Source organism: Lathyrus oleraceus, chromosome 3 (genome assembly GCF_024323335.1).
Source record: "Lathyrus oleraceus cultivar Zhongwan6 chromosome 3, CAAS_Psat_ZW6_1.0, whole genome shotgun sequence".
NCBI classification, from domain to species: Eukaryota; Viridiplantae; Streptophyta; class Magnoliopsida; order Fabales; family Fabaceae; genus Lathyrus; species Lathyrus oleraceus.
This window is the reverse complement of record NC_066581.1, coordinates 529035115-529056814: the sequence shown is the minus strand read 5'-3', so window position 1 is coordinate 529056814 and position 21700 is coordinate 529035115. Positions and strand designations below refer to the sequence as shown.

The window sequence follows — 21700 nt, the reverse complement described above, 5'->3', positions numbered from 1 at the left end:
CTCAACAAAAAGTTATTCTAAACTTACACCATATCTACCTTATTATATAGTAGTAGGTAATGCCTTTAAATTTTTTATTCTAATGTTCATTGATAAGACTAAATTTTAATGTTTCATGACATAATGGAATATATATAAAGGTAAACTTTGTGACTTTAAACGATACAAACATATAAAACACATTTAAACTCTCGAATTCAAGGAACCAAGGCATTATAGAACATGGATAACATGCTTGTCTCAAGCTGGTTTCATCTTCATTCCTCAGTGCCTTCATCTTATGTTCAACCGCCGGAAAGTAGACCTGGCACAGCTTCTGTCATCTCCGGCAAGGCGATTCCGGTGATAGATCTTGAGGAACATGATCATGCTGAAATATTAATGCAAGTTTTGAGAGCTTCCGAGGAGTATGGATTTTTCCAGGTTATCAACCACGGAGTTTCCAAGGAGTTGATGGATGATACAATGGATATTTTCAAGAAATTTCATGGCATGTCTGAAGTAGAAAAGATAAGTGAAAGTTCAAGGGACCCTAATGGAAGTTGCATGCTCTATACAAGTCGTGAAATTAAAAACAAGGATTGTGTTCAATATTGGAGGGATACATTAAGACATTTTTGTCCACCATCTGGTGAGTTCATGGAGTTTTGGCCACAAAAGCCTGCAAGATACAGGTAATATACACAACTCATTTCTTTCGTTTCATTTTATTTTTAATTTACTTCAATAATATAATAATTTGTTTTTTTAATAAAAAAATAATATATTTATAAAGAGGTGAAAAACACCGAGACACAAAGAGTACTAAACGGATCACCTCAAAGAAAAACAAAAGATAGAAGAAAAGAAAAACCACTAAAGAGAAAAACACCGTAACAGTTAAAAAACATATGAATCTAACAAACAAAAATATCTTAGCAACGAGAAACCTTACTCATAGGATTCAAGTTTTATAACCACAATAAAAAAATCAGGGAACACCAAGAGAGATAAAAAATCAAAAACCACAATAAATTTCATAATCAAGACAAACACTCGATATGCTATTGATTTATGCTGATGATAAGATTCTGAAGGTAATTAGAGAAAGTACATGAATCCAATTCTACTCTACCTAGAAATCATTTTTGAAAAAAATATATATTTTTCCTCCACTTTATTCACAATCATTGAGACACCATTAAAGATATCATCTTTACGAACAACCTAAATAGACTAGACAACATGTCAAATCATAGAAAAACCACCCATTGACTTAGCCTGCCATCTAAAGAGAGAAAATACTCAAATAGGAGTTTATGATGGTTTAGGAATAGCCACCTGCCAACCTAACTAATTAAAGATCATATACTAGACACACAAAACTAACTCACCTAACTAATTAAAGATCATATACTAGACACACAAAACTAACTCACAAGTGACAGAGATGAGAATCTGACTCAACCAAATATTAGAAGTAATTCATATTTATTAGCTGTACTATTTTCTTAGCCCTTAAGTTTGTTAGAGGGTATTTTAGTATTTTATCCTATTCTAGTAACCCTAGTTTTAGCTTATAAATAGGGTGACAATCATTGTAACTTTTATCATGTTTTGTAACCGTCATTCTCTTAATAGAATATTTTCATTCATCATTCATTCTACCTTTGCACCAACAATTGGTATCTAGAGCTCCGGTTCGGATTCATTAGGGAAACACGGGAAACACGAGTGAACGTGAGGTCTTGTGTGTTTGATTTTGATTCTTAGATTCGTGTTGAATCTTGAACAAAATCTGATCAGAATTTTAATTATGTGGGTTGGGAAACACTGTGAGAAATCTGAGTGTACTGTGCAAGGTAGAAAGATGAACGGAAACGGCAACATGAACACCAAACTTCCAGTATTTGACGGTAAAAACTGGAATCGTTGGATGATCCAAATGCGTGTACTGTTCGGTGCTCAAGATGTTCTAGATCTTGTCACTGATGGTTATGTTCCGGTAGCAGCAGATGCGACGGATGAACAGAAAAACGCGCAGAAGGAAGTAAGGAAGAAGGATCAGAAAGCATTGTTCTTCATTCATCAATGTGTTGATGTAAATGTGTTTGAGAAGATTGCAGATTCAACGACAGCAAAGGCTGCGTGGGACACACTGGTTAGATGTTATGGTGGTGATGCATCAGTGAAGAAGGTGAAGCTTCAGTCCTTGAGAAAGCAATATGAGAATCTCAACATGAAGAATAATGAGAAAGTTTCTGAATACATCTCCAGAGTGATTCTGATCACTAATGAGATGAAAGCGTGTGGAGAAACTCTTTCTGAAGAAACAATCATGGAGAAGGTATTGAGATCCCTTACCTCTCAATTTGATTACATTGTGGTAGCAATAGAACATTCCAAAGATTTGAGCACCATGAGAATTGAAGAGCTGCAGAGCAGTCTAGAAGCGCAAGAGTTGCGTTTGACTGAAAGAACTTCTGAAAGGGAAGTAGAGCAGCAGGCTCTGAAAGCAACTTCTGATAGGAGGTATCAGAAGCAGTCAGAAGCCAGGAGAAGATCTGATGGTGGTCAGAAGTCAGAAAGCTCAACCTCTGATAGACAAAAGAATGCTCAGAAGGGAAAAGAGAAGTATGACAAGAAGAAGATCCAATGTTACTGTTGTAAGAAGTTTGGTCACTTTGCTAGAGACTGTTGGTCAAACAAGGAGAGAAAATCAGAAGAAGCAAATATAGCCAGAAGTTCTGATGACGAATCTGTGCTATTGATGGCCTCTGAATCTGATGATATGGATCTGATAGACTGGTGGTATATGGACACTGGCTGTTCAAATCATCTTACTGGAAATAAGAAATGGCTGGTTGACTTTGACTCTGAAAAGAGGACAAAGATCAGATGTGCTGATGACAAATATCTTAATGCAGAAGGTATGGGAAATGTCAGAGTGATTCTGAACAATGGGAAAACAGCATTGATTCAGAACGTGTGGTATGTACCTGGCATCAAAAGCAATCTGATGAGTGTGGGACAATTAATTGAGAAAGGTTTTTCAGTTACCATGAAGGACAATCTTCTGAAGCTGTATGACTGCAATCAGAAATTGATTATGGAGTCAGAACAGGGAAGGAATAGAACATTCAAGGTGAATGTCAGAACTGCAGACTCAGAATGTCTTAGTGCAACAAGTGCTGAGAAGGAGAGTGAGTTGTGGCACAGAAGATTTGGTCATTTGAATTTCAGAAGCTTAAAACATCTGAATTCAAAGAAGTTGGTACATGGAATTCCTTCAATTAAGAAGCCTGAAAAGTCATGCAAAGTTTGCATGGAAGGAAAACAACCACGATTGCCATTTGCGTCAGAAACTGCTCCAAGAGCAAAACATGCCTTAGGAGTTGTACATTCTGATGTGTGTGGTCCATTTCCAGTAGCATCGATTGGAGGGAATAAATACTTTGTGTTATTTGTTGATGAATTCACAAGAATGACATGGGTATCCCTTATTAAGTTTAAACACGAGGTGTTTGATGAATTCAAGAAGTTCAGAATGAAGGCTGAGAATCAGAGTGGTCAGAAGTTGAAGATTCTTAGAACTGACGGTGGAGGTGAGTATAACTCCAAAGAGTTCCAGAAGTTCTGTGAGGAGAATGGAATTGAGCATGAGGTTACTGCTCCTTATACCCCTCAACACAATGGTCTTGCTGAAAGAAGAAATCGCACTTTGCTTGATATGGTGAGAAGCATGCTAAAGGAGAAGAAACTTCCTCAGAAGCTCTGGGGAGAAGCTGTTGCCACTGCAACGTATGTACTCAACCGATGTCCTACGAAGAAGTTGAAGGAAATAGTTCCAATACAGAAGTGGACTGGAGATAAGCAAAGTGTTAGTCATCTGAAGGTGTTTGGTTCTGTTTGCTATAAACATGTTTCAGAAGTCAGAAGACAGAAGCTGGATGATAGAAGCAAAGTGATGATTCTGATAGGGTACCACAGTACAGGTGCATACAAGCTCTATTGTCCAGAAACCAACAAAATTGAATTCAGCAGAGATGTGATTGTGAAGGAATCAGAATTTTGGAATTGGGATAAGTCTCAATCTGATTTTGATGTTAGAACTTCTGAAGAAAGGTCAGAGTTAAGAATTTCTGAAGTTGGAGTAAACTCTGACGTTGATTCTGATTCTGATAGTGATTCTGACTCTGGAGAAGACTCAGAAGATGAAGGTGACTCTGATGACCCAGACTCTGATGACCCAGACTCTGATGGTAATCCAGATTCTGGTGGCAATTCAGACTCTGGAAATATGCCAGACCCTGAAGATGATCAAAGCTCTGGAGGAAGTCAACCATCTGAAGCTAGAAACTCTGAAGCTCAAGACTCTGAACAAGTTCAGAGACCACAAAGAATCAGAAACATCCCCAGAAGATATGCAGAATTTGACATGCTGCAAGACACTGAAGTAGACTCTGAAGGAGAAGTTATTCAGTGTGCCATGTTAGTAGACTCTGAACCCATAAGTACAGAAGAGGCTCTTAAGCAGAAGCTCTGGCTGAAGGCCATGAAAGAAGAACTTGATGCTATAGAGAGAAACAAGACTTGGAAGCTGACAGAACTTCCAAAAGACAAGAAAGCCATCAGCGTCAGATGGGTTTTCAAGCAGAAGTTAAAGCCAGATGGTTCAATTGGCAAACATAAAGCAAGGTTGGTAGCCAGAGGATTTCTACAGAAACCTGGGCTGGATTACTCTGAAGTGTTTGCACCTGTAGCAAGACATGAAACAATCAGAATGGTGATTGCAATAGCTGCTAACAGGAATTGGCCTCTGATGCATTTAGATGTAAAATCTGCATTTCTGAACGGTCCATTAGAAGAAGAAGTTTACGTGTCACAACCTCCTGGATTTGTGAAAAAGAATCAGGAAGGGATGGTGTACAGATTATACAAAGCTCTATATGGATTGAAACAAGCGCCCAGAGCTTGGAATCAGAAGATTGATTCATTTTTCAAGAAGCAAGGTTTTCAGAAATGTGAGATGGAGTATGGTGTCTATGTTCAGCATACTTCTGAAGGAAATATGACTCTGGTATGTTTATATGTTGATGATATACTGCTGACTGGAAGTTCTGAACAGGAGATAGCCAAGTTCAAGAAAGTTCTGATGAATGAATTCGAGATGACTGATCTAGGCAAAATGACATACTTTCTAGGGATGGAATTCAGATACTCTGAGAAAGGTATTATTTTGCATCAGCTCAAGTATGAATTAGAACTTCTGAAGAGATTTGATCTGAAGAATTGTAAGATTGCTGTCACACCTTCTGATACAAATCAGAAACTGGATTCTGACTCTGATGGAAAGGATGTGGACGCTACAACCTTCAAACAGTTGGTTGGTTCTCTGAGGTATTTGTGCAATACCAGACCTGATATTTGCTATTCAGTTGGGATGGTTAGTAGGTTCATGAGTAAACCTAAGTGGTCCCATTACCAAGCTGCTGTCAGGATTCTAAGGTATATCAAGGGAACTCTGAAGTATGGAGTATTATTTCCTTCTGGAAGAAAGGATGAGTTAGAACTTCTGAGTTATTCAGATTCTGATTGGTGTGGAGACAGAGTTGACAGAAGAAGTACGTCTGGGTACTTATTCAAATTTCTGGGAGGTCCCATTTCTTGGTGTTCCAAGAAGCAACCTGTTGTGGCGTTGTCAACTTGTGAAGCTGAATACATTGCAGGTGCTGTTACTGCATGCCAAGCTGTGTGGATTCTGAATTTACTGCAGGATCTGAAGATTAAAATAAACAAACCTCTGAAGCTGATGATTGACAACAAGTCTGCAATCAATCTTGCCAGAAACCCAGTGTTGCATGGGAGAAGCAAGCACATTGAGACCAAGTATCATTTTCTGAGACATCAAGTTCAGAGGGGAGTGTTAGAAGTTGTACACTGCAGCACTCAGAAACAGTTGGCAGATGTTCTGACGAAAGCTATCAAGACTGATCAATTTCTCAGATTAAGGGATGGAATTGGTGTTACAAGTTTTGATGGAATATGAATTAAGGGATGGTATTAGAAGTAATTCATATTTATTAGTTGTACTATTTTCTTAGCCCCTAAGTTTGTTAGAGGGTATTTTAGTATTTTATCCTATTCTAGTAACCCTAGTTTTAGCTTATAAATAGGGTGACAATCATTGTAACTTTTATCATGTTTTGTAGCCGTCATTCTCTTAATAGAATATTTCCATTCATCATTCATTCTACCTTTGCACCAACACCAAACTCCATAGTCACAAGATATCTCATCCACAATCATCCTCATCTGAACAAGTTGTGTCTAAAAGGGTGTTTCTCTTTATGAAGCTGTTAAAAAAATACCACCACCTTATAAGTGGCTCAGCTAACTCATATTAGGGTGATGGTCGAGTTCTCAACTAGATCAGAGGATAAAAAATGGATACGAAGGTGCAAGTGAGCATGGTAAGAAGAGGTAACAAATAATACACCATCTCTTGTATGATTTTACTTCTAACTATCCATATCCTAAGAGAGGGTAGAACTTTGAAGCATATAGAGAAGATTCTCAACTACATGTAACACGCACACATAGTAAAGGTTCTCCTCCATCTCAGATCCCAAACAAAATTTCCATTTTCATTCGACCAATTTCTTCCACCAACCCAACATGCCGAGTGAAAATTGAGTAAAGGTCGAAAAATTTATTCTTAAGAAAAATCGATTCATCCCAAGTATCTTTCCAAAACTTTTCTAAATTATCATCTATAAACTAATTCTTTTCCTAAGAGAAAAAAAAACTGAAATAATATATATATATATATATATATATATATATATATATATATATATATATATATATATATATATATATATATATATATATATATATATATATATATATATATATATATATATATTCACATGAATATGAAACCACATACCTGAAACTTCCGTCTCCATTTAACTAAAATTAAGTTTATTGGTGGGAGATCCCTACTCCTAACCCTTATTTATTCCGATACATTATAGAAAAATAAAATAAAATCTATTTTGGAATTAAATAAAGCATATATATAAGTGTGCGTTCTTATGTTATTTTTATTTTTTTTTAAAGTTTAAAATATTAGTAATAATTTTATTGACCATAAGATATTAAAGCTATATAGTATGGATGCAAGGATTAGGCGGCTAAATATTATTTATAAAAAATTTGCTATAGAAAAATGAGTCATTAATAAATTGTTTTATTTGTTTTGTATTCACAAATTGCAAAATAAAAAAATTATTTAATCGTTGAGGTTTAGGTTAATCTTTAATTAAATTAATAAATTATTATTGGATAGCAATCACGATAACATAAAAAATTTCAATTGGATTAAGAGATTCTTGATAGTGGAAATTGATGTGTTGACAAATACAACCTCTTTCCTTGAGATCGATTATATATTATCCTGAAAGTTGATTAAGAAAGTTATATGTCAGAATCAAACATTGTGTCTGTCACATTCTTAGTAACATCATACTAAGAAATTTATATCTAAAGTTGATTAAAAGTTGTGCCAATTTAATAATTTTTCTGAATTATTAACTAATAATTTTTCTGAATTATTAATTAAACTAATATATAATTTTTCTTAGTAACATCTTAGGAAGTGACGGTCTATTCTAAGTGGTAATAATCTGTCAAAATAAACAACGAGAGTGAAATCATTTAAAGTTTTGAATTTGATAGACATCAACGCTATTTTGAAGGTTCTTTAATTTGGATATGACAGTTAAAATAATCAACCTTAGTAAAATGATTTATTTATTTTTTAATATAATTTCTTTTATTTTACGAAATTCTCAATTTTTTAACCTGTATTTTTCTGGAACAGCAACGCACACTATTTGTGAACTATACCTATAATTGACAAATAAAATGACTCAAGAACTGTATTACATCAAAACCAAAAATTACATTAAGAATAAAAAATTATATATTATATCAACACCAATATTGTATAAAATAACATACAATTTACATATTATTACATCAAATAATATCTACAACGAAGGGAGTGTGTTTTGTCTCTTAGAGTATTAACTTTAAACACCTATAATTTCAAATAATAATACTTGTTAGTAAATAACCTTAGAAGTTATAGCATACAATAAATGATGAATAAACAATACAAAATATTTACTTGTTAATTTTTTCATGTGTCTTATTCATGATCATTACGAATAGCATGCACATCATCTATATCAATTTCTTAATATGAAGTAGGCACTTGTGTTGCGTAAGTAGGAATCAAATGAATATCAAAACTTATATCATGATTTTCATCACTATGAGGAATGTGTTTTCCTTGGAGAATAATTGACTCTCCTTTGTCATAAGGGTCAGTCACATAAAACACTTGTTTGCCTTGGGTAGCCATGATGAATAGTTTAGTCATATAAGTTATTTTGTCAAGGTCAACTCATTTGAATCTTAACTCATCAGTTTGTACACTAATGTTATTGTCAACCCACTTGCATTTAAATAAATGCACTTTGAATAAAACATAATCAAACTCTCAAATCTCCTCAATGGCCCCAAAGTACGTTATAGATGCCAATATATGATTCTTATCTTTCGAACTAACGAAATACATGGATTCAACCTCAACCCTAACCCCATTATTTTTCATTATACTATGATCATATTTTGATTTTATATAAAATGATAAATTAGTAATGTTGTATGCAATCCAAGTTACTACATTAATATTTGGCAAGTGTGACATCCTTTTAATTGTCTCATATGCACTATCATCATTAAAAATCTTTTCATCAAACCAACTTATGAAATTCTTGTTATGCTCTTTCAACAATCATTTTTCACTCATTCGGGGATATTTTTCCTTGATAAATCTTTTGTGAGTAGATAAGTAAGGTTCAACTTCGTCAACATTATTCAATATATATAAATGTGTTTGAAGAAATATATCTAGATGCATTGAAATAACATTTAAGCCTTTACCACCTCTACCTCCATATCTATCAACATGATGAGACTTTGAAATTTCTATAGACTTTGCTTCCGACAAATAGTTTGAAAAGAACTCAACAGGTTCTTCTATGATGTACCTTTCAACAATCAAAGCTTTCGTTCGATGATGATTATGCGTATATCCTTTAAAGATCTTCATGTATGGCTCTATTGGATACATCCACCTTAAATAAACTAGACCACAACATCTGATTTTTTTGACTAGATAAACAATTAAGTGAACCGTATTGTCGAAAAATGATGGAGGGAAATACATCTCTAATTTACACAATATTATAGTTACTCTCACATTTTTTGGTAGGATGCCACAGATAGCCACTGGTTGAAGTTGTTGCATCGAGACATGACAATCATGAGATTTAAATCCAATTAATTTGAGATCTTTCATTGATACAAACACCCGCATAAACTTTTCTTTTCCTTTTTAGATAGAGTGTGACATGCCAAAGACAAATAAGTTATTTTCCCTCTTTCTTATGGAGGCAACTATTGCCGTATACCCATCTCCACCATATCTGGACGGTAATTATTACTATCTTTATTCATGTCAGAAATGTTTATAAGTGCTCTAATCGAACTTTCACACACATTTTTCTCCACATACATCACTTCAAGACAATATCTTATATCGAGGCTAGACCAATATAGAAAATCAAAGAACATCGATCTCTTTTTCCAAATATTTCTCACAAAGGGCCCTTTTTAATTCTTTTCAAATACAATAGTAAGGTGTTCTTGTCATTCATAAACTTCATTCATGGTTACATGTTTAGGAGCAATTTCAAACTCGTGCTCTCCGTTAAAATCCTTTTGCAATTTACGATAAAGATGATTGGTTTTAGAAATTTCCGCTACCCAATGTAAACGGTCTTTTTTTCAAACTAAAGTTGGTGAAAATAAGTACTCTATTCACATATATGACACACTTTATGTCCTTTGACATTGTATCCAGTCAAATTACCATATGCAGGAAAATCGTCGATTATGTAAATAAACATGGCACGCTTCTTAAATTTTTCACCTGCATACATATTATCAACGTCAATGCCTTCCTCCCACAAAATTCTTAAATCTTCAATTAATAGACTTAGATAAACATCTATGTTATTCTCATGTTGTTTTGTTTCAGAAATCATCATAGATAACATGATATACTTACGGTTCATGCACAATCAAGGAGATAGATTATAAATCATGAGAAGAACATGCCACACAGTATGGTTAGTACTCAGATTACCAAAGGGGTTCATTCCATCTGTGGCAATCCCAAGCCTAAGGTTTCTTGGTTCAAGGCCAAAATATAGAAACAACGAATCAATTTTCTTCCATTGCAAATAATCATCTACATGGCAAATGTTATCGTCACATTTTCTTTCATCTGCATGCCATCTAATATTCTGTGTCATTCTCATTAGAAAAATGTCTCTTGAACCTTGGAATTATTGGAAAGTACCTTAACACTTTAGCAAGAGGACGCTTCTTGCTAACATCGTCATAGTCATCACCATTTTTGTCCTTCACCTTATAGCGTGACTTACCACACTTCAGACATTGATCCAAAATTTCATACTCTTTCCATTAGAAACAATATCTTCTTGGTCTCATAACTGCGATTCGGAAAATTATTATCTTCTGGTAACATTTGTTTCAATAAATCAAGAAATTTCGTGAAACGTTTATCCATTCACCCACCTTTTTCCTTTAGATTAAACAATTTTAACATCACAGACTATCATGTAAAACTTGTGCGCCCATTATATAAAGGCGTATCCTTACCACTACACAAAGTATAATAAATATGGGCTTTTCTGAAAGAAGATTCTCCAATATCATAGATAATATCTTCTAATCGATCATCCATATCTTCATTAATTTCATGTCTTTGTGACCTCACATTTTAATTTTTATCCACTTAATCGTGCCACTTCCATTTTGTATAATTTTGACAAATTCCATCACAGCATAGATGATGGAATATTTCTTTCTTTGATTTTTTTTATATTTCTGCAGATACACAATTCATAATAAATTATGAAATTTATATCAAAAATTTGTAGAATCATTTAATAATACAACAACACAATAAGTTATAAAACAATATTCATCTTCATATCACTCAATCAAAATAATATATAATATTCCCAACAACATAAAAACATTCTCAATATCATTTAATCACAACAACACATATATGAATGACACACTAATGCTACACACAACATACTAATATGGTTATTTGATGCATATACATATATACAACAACACTCTCACATATATACAATATACATTCACACAATATACAAGAGGTTCATATACAAACTACATAGGGTATGGTTTTGTTAACGATTTTTATTCACAACATTATAATATTTAAAAATACCAAAACCTAAAACTCAACATGAATGGTGATAAAGGTGATGAAATAGAGAATGTATTGTAAATTGAAGAAGAGATTGTGACCAAGAAACTTCCTTCGTGTGCGCTCACTTTCGCATTGTAAGATGATAAAGTTTAGAAGTATGTTTCGCTATCGCTTTCACCTATTCTTTGCTAGGGCACTTATGTTCTAAAGAAAATAACCTAAATCAGATATGTTTTAATTTTAAAGAAAAACATTTCACCACAATTGAAAATATCAACCATAGTGAAGCATATTAATTTTATGTGACATATAACCATGATTGACAAATAAACCCGTGGTGAAATTATTTTTATTTTTTATATAAATATATAAATTAATGGACATACCCTTTATTGTATAGAAAACGAAAAAAATGATGGAGTTGCGATTCAAAACTTGTACGCCTTAACATATCTCTACCATTTTTATTATTAATCGTAGTGATATGTCCGTAAAAAAATGCCGCCGCCCTCGATTAACTGATTAACCTAGATAATAACATGTTAGCATAAGTATATTTTATAGTAGTGCAAATAAATAATTATTGTGAAATATGATTTTGAATGAATTGTATAAATTTTAAAAAAATATTAACCTTAAATATAATTTTAATGATAAAACATAAATGATAATATTTTATATTTATGTACAATTTATAACTTTTTATTTAATTGTATATCTAACAATTGAATAATAGACACTGATATACACAAGTGAAAATATACAAAAGAAAAAATAAGTATTTTTTGCAACTATGTGTTAATATATGTTTTTGTTTATATATATATATATATATATATATATATATATATATATATATATATATATATATATATATATATATATATATATATATATATATATATATATATATATATATATATATCATAGGAATTAAGAAACATCGTGACAATAAATTTGTTGTGTGTGTGTGCGTGTGGGGGGGGGGGGGTGTATGTGCCCGCGTACGTGCGTGCGTGTGTGTGTGTGTGTTGTGTGTTGTGTGTGTGTATGTGCATGTGTGTGTCTGTGTTAGAGAGGGAGATTAAAAATATGAATTCATCATTCTCATTACAAGGATACCTCAAAGGTATATATACAGAAGTACAATTAATTGGGATACAAACAACTAACAGAAAAAACTGGAAAGATTGCAATTGTCTACCTCTATTCTGGGTATAAATATTCTATAACATAGTACCCGATTACAGTTTTTCTAAAAGACAATTTTCAATGCATTTGTAACCTGGTTACTAAAACACAGTACCCTGGTACATCGCTTGAATTATGTAATTTTTACAACACACAACCTTAATTCAAGTGCTATAAGTCTCTCATTCTTATTTTCTTTTTCAATATCTTGAACACTTCAATTATGACTCCTTTGGTTAGAAAATCAGCCACTTGGTCTTCACTTCTACAATATTCCAATCTCAACTATCCTTCACTAACAAGTTCTCTAAAATAGTGAAACCTCGTCTCAATATGCTTTCTTCTCCCATATGCAATAGTATTCTCATTAAGGTTTATAGTGTTAACGTTATAAACCATGAGTGTTATAATGTCACCCTCTTTGCTGCCCAATTTCATCAACAGATTCATCAACCACATGACTTGGCACACACACAATGTAGCGTTAATATACTCGACCTCACTAAAAGAGAGTGTTACTACTAATTCCTTCTTTGAACACCATGAAATTAGTGTTTCACCAAACATAATTATGATTTGACATATCTTAGAATCCTCTTTGAATTCTATTGTGACAAAAAGAATTTTGTAGCCAATAGATCTTTTGACTTATCTTAGAATCCTCTTAGCTGCGTCGAAGTAAGACACATTCGGTCTCTCCATGAATATACTCACAACACCCACATTAAACACTAAATTTGGTTGCATATTACACAAGTAATGCAAGGATCCAATCAACATCCTATACTCATCCTCATTCTTCTACAACTGCATCCTCGGTTCATCCGGAGTAATGACAATATTATAATGCTCCATTCTCGGATTTTGAAACTCAATCGATTCCAGCTCCTCCTTCATATCACAACTCTATTTTTGATCACTTAAGGCCTTCTCCATTTAAACGGGTTCAAATTCGTCCATAAGTACTAAATGGAAAAAGTCACAATATATCATTGATCTTATTATCTTGGAGATGCTCACAGTCTTGGAGTCTTGGAGGCAAACCTTTTTTCCTTGTTGATCTTCTCACATTCTCTTTAATTTGGGCTTCAACGACGGCTGCTTCTGCATTATCAAGCACTTAATAGACTATTTTCTAATTGTTGTAACTATGTACAAATTTCTGATAACTAGGTATAGTCTACTGCAACTTCTTGATTTTATCAAAAATGACATCTCGGTTGATCACGGTTCTTTTATTCACTCCATAATACAACTTGTAACCACCGGTAAAGTGATATCCTACAAGTATCATCAATTCTCCCTTATAATACAACCTCTTTCTAAGTTGTCACGATGGATGTCGATATGTTACCGAACCAAACACTCTCAAGTGATTCAAATCCGATTTAAATCCAGACTATGTTTCCTTTGGTGTTATCTTGTCAAGCTTATTTGTTGGATACATATTCAACAAATATAAAGTCGTGGACACCGCTTCTCCCCATAACTCCTTCAGAAAGTTCTTCCTTTTTAACATGCTTCTCAGCATGTTCATAATCCAACGATTCTTCCTTTAGGTAACACTGTTTAGATGCGGTGTATAGGGTGGTACTTCCTCAAGTAATATGCTCTATTGATTACAAAACCTCCCAAAGTATTCGAGACATATTCGCCTCCACCGTCCATTTTGAGAACTTTAAGTTTGTGACCGCTTTGCCTCTCAACCATGGACTTAAACTTCTTAAACACTTAGAATACCTCATCCTTTCTATTGATTAGGTATGTCCATAGCTTTATATTATGATCATCTATGAATGTGACAAAATATCTATTTCCACCAATCTAATCAACTTGCATCGGTCAACACACATATGAATACACCACCTCAAGGTGGTGGTTGGCTCTACAACCCATATCATTGCTGAATTTTCCCTTATATTGCTTCTCTTGCACACATTCTTCATAAATTTCAGCCGATATGTTGATCAATGACAGCCCTGTCACCATTTTGTTCCTTTGCAAAGGATTGAAATCTCGGAAATTGAGATGCCCAAGCCCTATAGTCCCGTATCCACTCTTCTCGACTAGAAGTTATAGCAAGACATATATGCCCTATAACCTTCAACTCAACATTAAAACTTCTATTGGGAGCCATAGGAGCCTTTAGGACCAAAACCGTGTTTGCAACCATAACGTGTAGCACCTTAATCTCCATATGAATCTTGTAACCCTTCTCAAGCAATTGACCAATACTTAGAAGGTTACACTTGATTTTAGGAATATAAAACAAATCATTTATCAAAGAATGTCCATTATCCCTTCTCTTGATAGATACATCATCGATATCTTCCGTTGCTAGAGTGGTATCATTCGTGAACTTCACTTTGTTCTTCATGCACAATTGATTGTAACAAACCAATATTTCATCCCCATCATATGCGTTAAACATCCAGAGTCCAAATACCATTGATTGATTCACTACACTGCTTCTTTCAAAGTCATAATTGTGTTTTCTTCAGCATCTAACCAGTTACTACATTTATATAACCGGTTACAACATGGTTATGCAGTGTTTTTCAAACTATTGTTGTTATCCCGCAGCCTGCTACTGTTGCATTCCCTGTCAGTGATCATGACCAAGAGTTTTTTCACATCGTCAAAATCTAGCCTTGAAACTCTAACTTCATCTTCTTGAGGTTCTTTCTTGTTGGAATTGTACTCTCTTGAAAAATGGCCAAGCTTTTGACCATTAAAGCACTACACGCTACTCTTGTCAACCATTCTTCTTCCACATCTACCTCTTAGATTGCTTCCTCTAGAGTTTTTTGATCTAGAAGCCCTACTACCACTGTTTTTACCCTTTTAAAATGTTGAATTCTTAGAACTTTGAGACTTTTTTCCATCATATTTTTCAAAATTTCCTCTACCTTTGCTCATGGGACACTTTCCCTTCGCCTTCTTATCTCTCTAATTGAAACAGATTTGTAAAGCGATCTAAACCTTTGCTTTATCAACATTTCTTTCCTCCGTTTTCTTCTTATTTTCCTTAAGAGATCTTTGTAGCTCCTTTTTTCTCATCGTTGCAACATCATTCGATTCCTCAATTGCTACGACTATGTCATCAAATCTTGCAGTCAAAGAACACAATATTTTCACAACAACACACTGATTTTTGGTAGTTTCTTCATATGCTTTTACTTGGTTCACCAACCGAGTAATTCTCATTGTGAAATCATTGATGATATCCTTATCCTCCATTTGAATCAACTCAAGTTGACGTTTAAGAGTTTGTAACCTCACAACAGTTTCCTTGTAAGCCCTTGTGTATGCCTTCTCTAAGATTTCCCCTGCTTGCTTCGATGTTTTGAAATCCCTAACTTTCTCGAAGTTATTCACATAAACACATTTATGGATTAAAAACAACGCCTTGAAATCTTTCTTCTTTTCTCCCTTATGTTATGCTCACTGTGCATCAGTTGCACATTCTCCAAGAGAATTCACACCGTTCTTGATCACATCAAGAACATCTTGGTAGCCAAATAAAACCTTCATTTTTTTCCACCATTTGTCATAATTTTTTTCATCAGGGATGGGTAAGTTTATACAGATTCTTTCATTGGATATAAAATCCATGTTTCACACTAGGTGTTTAGTGGATTGAACCGGGATCTTGATGTAAAATGTTAGAACTTGGAAACACAAGGTTGGTGAAAATCAGATAATTGAGTGTGGATATATATATATATATATATATATATATATATATATATATATATATATATATATATATATATATATATATATATATATATATAGAGAGAGAGAGAGAGAGAGAGAGAGAGAGAGAGAGAGAGAGAGAGAGTATAATTGAGGGTGAAAACATGCATTCAACATTCTCATTACAATGATACCTCAAAGGTATATATACAATAATACAATTAATTGGGATGCAAGCATCTAATAGAAGAAAAAAATACTAAAATATGTTGCCTTTAACCCGGATACAATTTTCTGTTACCCAGGTACACGTATTCTAAAATAAATTCTCAATACAGCGGTACCCAAATGCCAAAATACAGTACCCGATTTCAATTGTTCTAAAAGACAATTTTCAATGTTGTGGTATCCCGATTACAAAAATGCAGTACTCGGATACAACACTTGCATTATGTGTTTTTCACAACAATTATGACACAATTATAAGAGAATGTATGAATTTCATGTTTTATATTTAAATGTTGTTAGTGAAATGGAATACCCATCAAATTATTCACCATTTATAATTTGGCATCGGAGCATTAAGCTTGAATTATCCTTTCAAAACAATTATGACATCTGTCACGAACACATTTCCATAATAATTTATGTCAAGTTGAACATAGACAACTAGCATCTATGGAAGTCATTAGTCCTTCGATAATTATAGGCTTAAAAATTCATGTCTATATGTTGGGGGGGGGGGGAGAGTGATCAAATCAGTTCATCACATTATATGAAACAACAAATAAAACTAACCTTGAATATAAGGATTGAATTGTTTGAGATTAAGCATTCCTATGATGGATAATAAATTACATGACAACAATGTGAATCATCAAAGGAAATCCGGGATGAAGTTCAAAATCTTGCAGAAGCACATACAAAGTCAACAAAAAGTTACCTAAAATAAGAATTTGACAACACTATTAAAGTAGATATTAAAATGGAGCAATATCTAACGAAGATGAGGACTCTTATGTACAAGCTGAAACTTACAGGGTCACCTATTTTAAACTCTAACATGATGACCCAAACTTTGAATGGTCTAGATGTTGACTATAATCTAGTGGAAGTCAAGTTTGGTGATCAAATAAATCTTAGTTGGGTTGATTTACAAGCATAATTTATAGCCTTTGAAATAAGATTTGATGAACTTAATAACCTTAATGGTGTTGACAATAATTCATCTGCAAAACATTGCTAGCAAGCTTGAGAATATAGGAAAAAAATATGGAACACGAGGAAATTGGAGATATTCTACCTTTAAATCCATGAGAAGTGGTAGAGAAATATATAATAAAATTGGCCTACACACTATTGCACAATGCTTCTATCGATTTGAGTAGTCATATACATGATCAAGTATATACGAGGGGAGTGTAAAACAACGAACTCACAATTCCTTCATAGAATCACTTTATCATAGCCAAGACTACATGTGGTTATTTGATAATGGGGTGCATTCATGTCACACACTGAATTGGTAATCATTAAAATAACATTAAGAACTCCTTACTTGATGGTATAAGTGTGTTGTTCCTTTTCATGAGTGATTCTTTTTTATAATTTTCTACCTCCCCTTCAACGAATTTAAAGAAAATGTTTTAAACCATCTGATAATTACTCGTTCATAACTATATCTGGTGAACTGGATTTATATCAAAGTCTTTCCATATTGGTGCAAATACAAGAAAGTTGTGCCATCTTTAACACTCTTCTTTCATATATTTAAAGCCTAATGGAGTTTTGGTGATACAACCCAGGGTCAGGGTTTGATCTTCCTTAGGCATAATACCAAGATATTTGAGGTTTATTTAGAGAGCTTGAATTACTTCAAGGATCAAAACTATCTAGTTATCCCCATTACCTAGGTGACTTGTGATAGCTTTTGCAACATATATTTTGAGTTGCCTTATCAATGTTTATATAAATTCTCCAAGTTATGGCACCAAAGACATTTTTTTGTAGATGCTCAGTCTTATGTCTATACATTGGATGACTTTTCGTAGGAAGAAACCTATATGACGAGGAAATTGGTAGCCTTATTCGTAGATATGGGCTATGTTGACAACATTGTTCCTTCACGGGCGGAGCCAAGGACACAAAAGAAGTGACTCATAGAGACACGTTTGTTACTGGATTAGTTTTGAGGGAGGATGGGAAGGTCATTTTCAATGGGTAATAAGGGAGACTTCCTCTTTTCATTTTAGCTTGTTATATGATAATGATTGTTTTTTCTTAATTAATATTTTATTTGGAGATAAGATGAAAGGCTCTAAAATGATGCTTCAAATGAAGAGGACGCCTAGGGTTTCCCCTTGCATGTGGTCGTTGATTTTAGGCAAACTACTTGCATAATCTTGCATACAAGGTCACATGTCGGTGTGAACGCGGTAAACCTTTTTGTCCCAATTCAAGGGAAAGTTTGAGATTCTCTGGATCGACTTATGGTAGAAAGTGTTATATACTCGCCGCCGATTGTAACTGGAGGAGTTCCATTAGTAGGAATGTTTATGGGGTATCTCACGAGGAAGGATCATTTTAAGACATTAGATGCCCGAGCAAGACTCCGAAAGGTTGGGTCTTGGTATATGTCCAACGCCGAACATGATAGTACTGTGACATTTATTTTTGGATTGTCCTGTCCCGCAAGCGGTGTAATAGTTGTTGTAAATGAATTCCATGATTATTTCTTCATGGATTTTTCTCATTTTGTTAACTTACCAATGGTTTTAGCTATTTCTTTGAAAATTTTATAATATCTGAGGTTTCTCCCAAAGGTTTTGTTGGACATTTCTGTGAACCATATTCGACCAATGGTTGAGACCCTTTCCATGCCCCCAAGTTTGAATTTGTTTTGAGGTCGATGTAATGGGGACTCACCTATGCCTATAGAGTGGCTATTTTCCAAGAAGGGATGAGAAGCTCCCTTAAGAGTCAACACATAGAGCTCACATTTCACAACTCTCTGGATGTGGTAATAATTCAACCTATTGTCAACATGTTCAACATATTTGTATGGATTTTTAGTATTGTCATTACTTTTTAGCTTTGAGGGCTTCTCAAAAGACCTTAGAGTTCTGTTGTCAAGAATATGTATGGAGACGGCGCTCCTCTTCCGCTCAAAGGTTAGCATCTTCATTGTACCTTTCCCTTTTCTGAGAGTGGTGTGCTAGAGGGCTACGTGGAAGGAAAACCTCATGTAGATCGTGATTGTCACTTCTCCATTCGAATTCAGATAGGGGAATATGATATCTTCTGCTTTGGTTACGACTCGGCCACCTCTGAACTGCTCTATGTTGTGATGTTGCAAAGCGGTCTTGCACGTATTATTGGTTTTCGAAGGGGAGCATTGCATGTTGTTTTCGATTGTGAGTATTTGGTCCATTATGATTTGAGAGTTTTGGTGTTGTACCAAGTTGTAGAAATTATTCAATAGGTCGACAACTCCTTGCATGATTAGGTTGGCTTGTAGTTAGTGAATATTCAAGAGCATCTTTTATCCATGTACTAACGGTTGCAAAGGAGATTGCTTGAAGGTTGGCCTTGGAAAAACTTTTGCTTAAGTTGAAAGAATAAAGAGGCTTTGAATATTCCCCCAATAAATTCTTGGAGGAATAATATCTTCATGTGCAAAACAGACGAAGAGATCACTAGAACTGGATTGTTATCTACTAGAAGAGGAGGTGGAGCTTTGTTAACTTCAGCTAGAACTGAATTGTTCTAACTAGAAATGGATTCTCATCTGGACTACTCAATACCATACAACTTCACAAAATAAAATGAAAAAAATATAATAATACAAGAAAGACATCCAGATAACCAAGGGAAAACACAGTTGCTACAATGTAAAATCCATTATAAATATACTCAATATAGATAGATGATGATAAAAAAAACTATTCTCACTACAAGAAAAAAAATCTAGATCTATGGGATTTTAACACATTTTTAGTGTATATATGACATAAACATAATCTTTTTTTAATATAAAAAAACTAATACATAAAAATAACTTATTTTATGATAAATATACATTCATTATATAAGAAAAAAAACAAAGGAAGAGAATGAAACTCATTTTTACTTATTCTTCACTACAAAATTTAACAATTTTTGTTATGACACTTTTTCAGCGAAGTAGTTGAGAGATACACACAAGAACTGAGAGTCTTAGGGATCAAAATTTTGGAACTTCTATGTGAAGGGTTAGGACTTGACCCAAAATATTGCTATGCTGAATTTAGTGAAAAACCACTATTGCTAGCTCATCACTATCCACCTTGTCCTGAGCCAAGTTTAACCTTGGGAGCTCCCAAGCATCGAGATCCTAACCTTGTCACGATTCTTTTTCAAGATAAAGATATAAATTCTCTTCAAGTTTTCAAGGATGGCGAATGGATTCTTGTTGAGACAATTCCTTATGCTTTTGTGGTTAACATTGGACTTCTTATGCAGGTATATATACACATATTTCTAGCTATCATCTTAATATTTTTTTCTAGTTTCTTTGATTGTTTATCATTTATGCTAACATTAATTTGCATTCACTAGATCATTAGTAATGGAAGGCTTATCGGAGCTGAGCATCGAGTTGTGACAAATTCAAAAACTGCGAGGACAACTATCGCATACTTCATCCGCCCAACAAACGAAAATATTATAGAACCTGCAAAGTCTTTGACATGTTCAGATTCTCCTCCAATATACAAGTCCATCACGTTTGAAGAGTTTTTGAGATTTTTCATGAGCAAAGGTCCTGATATTGAACCTTACTTGCTCTTATAATCTTTCCATGAAGTAATTATTATCCATTTAGTTAATCTATTTCAAAGTTTGTTAGCAATTAGTTTTGATTATCTTATTGATTTAGTTATGTAACTACTATTGAGCTTCCTATATAACCTCAAATACTTATGCAACTTTCTCTTTAAATTCTTTTATCTCTTACAAGTTTATTCAAATTAGACATGTTACTCAACCAATCAGAAGATTAGTATATGTTTTTTCATCGAACGTTCCTTTGTTGTCTCATGTAAGATTGTCACACTTTATGGCATAAATTTGGCTAGCATATGTTTGCTTATGATAGAGTATTGTAATTTTATGTAAAACCATGTTTTGATCATTAACGAATAAGAAAAAAAGTATTTTTGAACTTCAAATTTGGCTAGCATATGGTATTGAAGCTAGCGGAAATATACCCGAACGTATCGCACACTCGAACATACAACAGAGTCACCATTGAACTTTATTTATCCCCTAAGGGAAGGGAAAACAGTGATAAAACCCGGGGAAAAGAGATATACTGGGTAAGGAAGTCGGTTATGCAAGGGGAAAGTATTAGCACCCCAAACATCCATGGTACTCCATGGGAAC

General features: G+C 33.9%; 1 protein-coding gene across 1 annotated transcript; it reads left to right on the top strand.

Annotated features, from left to right (window-relative positions):
- Nucleotides 1-159: 159 nt before the first annotated feature.
- Nucleotides 160-21256, top strand: LOC127128704 (protein DOWNY MILDEW RESISTANCE 6). Its single transcript, XM_051058081.1, has 3 exons — nt 160-674; nt 20458-20779; nt 20876-21256. The coding sequence occupies exons 1-3, from the start codon at nt 223-225 to the stop codon at nt 21107-21109; spliced, it is 1008 nt and encodes a 335-aa protein (XP_050914038.1). The 5' UTR covers nt 160-222; the 3' UTR covers nt 21110-21256.
- Nucleotides 21257-21700: the final 444 nt, after the last annotated feature.